This window comes from Labrus bergylta, chromosome 23, assembly GCF_963930695.1.
Source record: "Labrus bergylta chromosome 23, fLabBer1.1, whole genome shotgun sequence".
NCBI lineage: Eukaryota > Metazoa > Chordata > Actinopteri > Labriformes > Labridae > Labrus > Labrus bergylta.
The window spans coordinates 955,939-960,938 of record NC_089217.1 but is presented as its reverse complement, the minus strand read 5'-3'; the positions used below and the strand labels follow the sequence as shown (position 1 = coordinate 960,938).

At 42.5% G+C, this 5,000-nt stretch overlaps 2 protein-coding genes across 3 annotated transcripts in view; one reads left to right on the top strand and one right to left on the bottom strand.

Annotated features, from left to right (window-relative positions):
- kiaa0930 overlaps positions 1-1,798 on the top strand; it is a 20,853-nt gene extending 19,055 nt beyond the window's left edge. For both annotated transcript variants that reach the window (XM_020655594.3, XM_065951286.1), the window contains one exon: positions 1-1,798. This exon is cut by the window's left edge and continues 1,669 nt beyond it. The gene's annotated coding sequence lies outside the window, so the exon portion shown is untranslated.
- Positions 1,799-3,175: 1,377 nt separating this feature from the next.
- nup50 (nucleoporin 50) overlaps positions 3,176-5,000 on the bottom strand; it is a 10,207-nt gene continuing 8,382 nt past the window's right edge. The window contains 2 exon segments of the mRNA XM_065951285.1: positions 3,176-4,198; positions 4,896-5,000. The exon segment at positions 4,896-5,000 is cut by the window's right edge and continues 14 nt beyond it. Of these exon segments, the coding sequence (XP_065807357.1) occupies positions 3,999-4,198; positions 4,896-5,000 (305 nt within the window). The 3' untranslated portion in view covers positions 3,176-3,998.

Below are 5,000 nucleotides of genomic sequence, written 5' to 3'. Positions count from 1 at the left end.
TGAGGGGGGGGGCGTCTGTCAAAAGTTCCCAAAGTCACATCTTAAACTTTGAAGATTTGATTCATTTCTTCTCACATTTAAAATTAGATTTTGCACTCAGATGATTCTTTAAAAAGTAAAATGTTTAGAGATGAAGCACAATTTGAGATTAAGTTTTTAAAGACGTGAAAACGACGACAAGAGAATCAAAGAACGGAATCGTTAAAACTAACTCAACTTTTCCAAAATATCACAATGTTCATCACAACGTTTTCAAATTTAGTTTAAATTTTTGAAATATTTTGAGTGAATTTTCTATTTTTTTCTGGAAACTAATCCATTGTACTTTGGGAACTTTCTGGAAACTTGTGACGAGCAATTTTTTATTCTTATTTTACATTTGTAATAATAATGTAATATGTAATGTAATAATCATAATAATTCTTAAAGAAAATAATTTTGGATTTATGGACCAAAAAACAGAATCATTTATGACCATTAACCACAATATGTTCAACCTAAAGCACAAAGGTGTAAACTAATATTTATACTGACCCGTAGTGTTTAAAATGGGTACTGCAGTCTAAATTCTAAACATCATAGAGAGCTGTCCCCCCCTCCCCCTCCTCTCTAGAGTGGATGTTCACTCAGGTCACCATGTGGTGGACTCTGAAGCTTCAGTGTTTATCCAGCTCTGCATGGGTCTGTAAACCTTTCTGTGTTCTAACCTCTCTCCATTTTTCAAAAGCATCTCCAATATTGATCCTAGTTTGAGCACGTTTCTGCTCGTGGAGCTTATTAGAAACATGCAGAGGCTTTTTAGGTCGGGTACAATCACTTCTATCTGAACCACTTCTCTTGACCGCTTCCATCACTGCAACACCTGTTGACCTGATAACTGCTCTCATATCTGACAAACTGAGGGGCGTCCAAAACGGCCGTATGGGGGGGGGGGGTCTTAAAACCGCCTACCTTCTCTGGTCCAAACAAATCCAGAGCATTCAGGAGCAGAATCTAAAGTTAGAAGGAGGACATACTGGCTGCTGCATTGTTGTCAGAGAAGCCAGCACTTCAACATAGCATGTTTCCTTAATGATCAGAGAGTAAGATACCTTTATCATCTCACTCTCTACACAGCTCACTGATTGGATCTTTTTGTTTTTACTTTTTCATAAAAATGCTCTTCACAAGTCTCCAGATATAAGATCGACTGCGACGGACAAAATATCTTTAAATATATTTGGAATATTTTGAAATTTGGGGGTTAAAATGTCGGTGTGATTTTTCCTCGACTTGACAGTGAATTTGATGTTTGATTATAAATCACAGAGGTCAGCTGTTAGTTTTGGGTTTATTTGCACTCAGAGGCGACGCCATCCTCGATCAAAGTCCTCCATGTTTGCTTTTGTCTCCGTGTTGTTTTTAAACTGAAGTATACACAGGACACCTCGTCGTCTCCTTCAGACGAGTCGTCCCCTCGTCTCCTTCAGACGAGTCGTCCGCTCGTCTCCTTCAGACGAGTCGTCCCCTTCAGACGAGTCCTCCCCTTGTCTCCTCAGTGTTACCGACGGCGACGACGTAGTTTGATAGTTCCTGCGGCTGAATGTATCGATAGCAGAGACTGCTTTATCTGTGAAAGTGGTTTGTTTAAAGACTTTCTGTTGACGTGTTCTTCCTTCATCTTCACCGGTCGAAGCTTTTCATCTCTTTTGAACACGCTTCATGTGCATGTTCTCCGTCACTTCTGTTGCTTACTTTATAAACTGTACGTACTTTTACCTGTATTTATTTATTGAAATACACATTATCAGAAAACTGACGAGTGTCTCTGCTCATTTCCAGACTTCAGTTGTGTTGAATGATTTTTGTTTTTCAGGTCTCTCACAGCAGGAACTTCTACTGGTCCTGAATCAGCCGTGAACTTCAACAATCTCATTCGTGTGCCGACACGTTCACAGAAAACGTTTAACCCTCATGCATCTGCATATGGACTCTCTCATTTTGGAACGCACATTTCATTTTTTTAATAGATCAATAGAACACTGAAACATGTTTACGACCCTCTGAAGTCACTAAGGACAGAAATGTCCACTTATAAAAAAGCTGCTATAAAAATAGAACAGATTGATATTTTTTTCTTCTTGTTTTGTATAAATCTCTTAAACAACTTCAGTCCTGCTCTAAACTACCAAACATCCAATCATTATCAGGAATTTAAATTCCTAAAAATGATTGAATCTGACGCTTCCTCTCCTGCTCTCCAGTGGAGAAAAGTCAGTCTTTCAGAGGCTTTGAAAAGTGGTCGTTAGAGTTCTATTGGGTCGGGGGCCGGGTTTGTTCAAATGAGACCTCAAGTGGGCCGGACTAATTTTGCCAACATCACTATAACTCAACACATATATAGACTGATGTACGATTGTATAGAAAACATTAAGTAGAGGGGTTAACTGTCATTACAAACTGCAGGTTGGTACATAGAAATATTTAAATGTACCACACAAAGACAACATCAATAAATATGTTTTGTTTGAGATTATTTTATATATATATATATATATATATATATATATATATATAGAGAGAGAGAACCTGCTCACATGAATAAGTTGTCACAAACACACAGAGTGTCTTTGATGCATCTTCAGGTATTTTAGTGTTAGGCATTATAAAATAAGTTTCCAAACCAACAGACTTGAATTGATCCTTCAGTTGATCACTGCAGTCTGATCAGCTCCGTGTGGAGTTCACGTTCTTCAACTAAGTAAACTCAGTTAAACCACTTTTGATGAGTCTGGCAGTCCGTCCTTCTACGTGTCCGCAGAAGATAGTTCAAAGTGCCCCGTTTAATTAATATTCATCACTACTTTCATTTGTAGTTTGATTTTTATCCCATGCTGAGTGAGTGACACGCCCCCTAAACAATAACAGGAAGATTTCAGAGATTTTTATGGTCTTCGTCTCCTCTCGGTCTTGATCCCTGAATGTCTCGGTTAGTGTGGTCTAGCTACCGTTACTCCAATGAGAGTGAGAACGTGTTCAGCTCTCCCTTAAAAACACAGAAACCTCTCTCAGCATCAGAAGAGATTTAAAGACTTTAAACGGTTTGTTCTGAGTGTAAAATCTAAAATCTATCAGCCCACTAGAAGAAAGATCATTTAGAGATGTAGAGTGATGGAAAGAAAAGAGGCAGCAGCGGTCGTGGTTTGATTCCTTTTATTCCCCGACACGTCTTTACAAATGTTCTCGGACGATGACAGCATGCCTCGCCTCGAGAGGCCGAACCGAAGGCCACACAAAGGACACTTGGAAAAAAAACAAAAACAACAACAGAGTCCATGTCGACAGAAAAATGAAGATTAAAATGAAGAGCCGGTCCGTGTCACACCTTCCACACTGATGTTTTTGTAAGAAGCTCTCCGGGAGGGGGGGAACATTCACACGGTGAGGGGGGGGGTTTCAATCGCGCCCACACAATAAATAGTTTCCAGAGCACAAAAAGAAGAAACACGGCGACTCCTCGAGAAACTAAAACTAACGGTTACTGCAGATATTTCATTTGTAAAACCAAATCGACTTTTTATTCGGAGGTTTCCCCAAAATTAAACTCAGTGGTGAAGACCGTACGAGTCAGAACTCGTCTGCGCTCGCTCTTTTCACCCGACGACCAAATTAAAACAGTAAAATCAAACAGAGAGATTTAAGAGACGTCGTTTTGTTCGTCCAATAAAAACAGCAGCAGCAGCGTCCAACCGGAGGAATGTAGCCGAGTCGGAGCGTCAACGACGACGTCGGCATGCTTTTTTTTTTTTTTTTTTAATAACGGTGATTCTAGATAAAACGTTTCACAGTATGACGAGCGATATGATGAAGATCTGAGGGGAGCGTGATCGACCAGGAGGGAACAGGTGAGTGTGTTTACGTGTGTGGATAAAACCGGAGGATGAACCAGGGGGCGGAGTCTGCTGAGAGCGAGGAGGGGGGGAGGTGTGTGTGTGTGTGTGTGTGTGTGAGAGGGGGGTTCAGCCTTTCTTCTCTTCCAGCGTCTTGTGGAGCTCGTCGGCGTCCTCGGCGGTCTTGACCCTGATGAGGAGGGGGACGGGGCTGGAGGGGTTTTTGTCGTCGAGGGTCGGGTTGGGGACGCACACCACCATCACGTTGTTCTTCCCGACGCGAGAGCACGGCATGGACGACTGCACGACGATGTTCAGCAGGATGTTTCCTGGAGACGAGGGACAAACAGAAGGTGAGGGAGACAGGTGAGGGTCGTCATGACAACAGAGTGTATCACTTCACATTTGAATCTATGTGTCATAAAGACTTGATGACTCTCAGCAGGAGCAGCGTCATCATGGTGTCCTGAGGGAGGCGCCCTGACGGAGGCGCCCTGACGGAGGCGTCCTGACGGAGGTCACCAGTCTGAGGCTCAGGTGAGAGAACTGTTCTTGTTTCTTCAAACTGAACCTGCTCTGTTATCAAACATCATATAAAGTTTTAATGTTTTTCTTTGAGGCCTTCAGTGACTCAGTGAGGATGCTGCAGTTCTTCTGTTTGACCAGCAGGTGGAGCTGTTTGATCACAGCTCAGCTTCTTGTGTGTGTGTGTGTGTGTGTGTGTGTGTGTGTGTGTGTGTGTGTGTGTGTGTGTGTGTGTGTGTGTGTGTGTGTGTGTGTGTGTGTGTGTGTGTGTGTGTGTGTGTGTGTGTGTGTGTGTGTGTGTGTGTGTGTGTGTGTGTGTGTGTGTGTGTGTGTGTGTGTGTGTGTGTGTGTGTGTGTGTGTGTTGGGGTTAATGCAACAATTAAAGAGACTTAAAGTAGAATCTATTTTCTCTTTGAGCTCCCCTCCCTGCGTTCTCTTCTTCCTGTGGACTCAGCGTGTCCCCGTCTCCGTCTCCCTTCATCTTTGTTTGTTTTTCTTACCCAGGTTTGTGTCTGCGCGGATGATCAGCTGAGTCTTCCCGTCCTCCATCTCTTTGAGGTGCAGCGTGCCGACTCCTTTGTCTTTGAACTCGTTGTCCTTCTTGT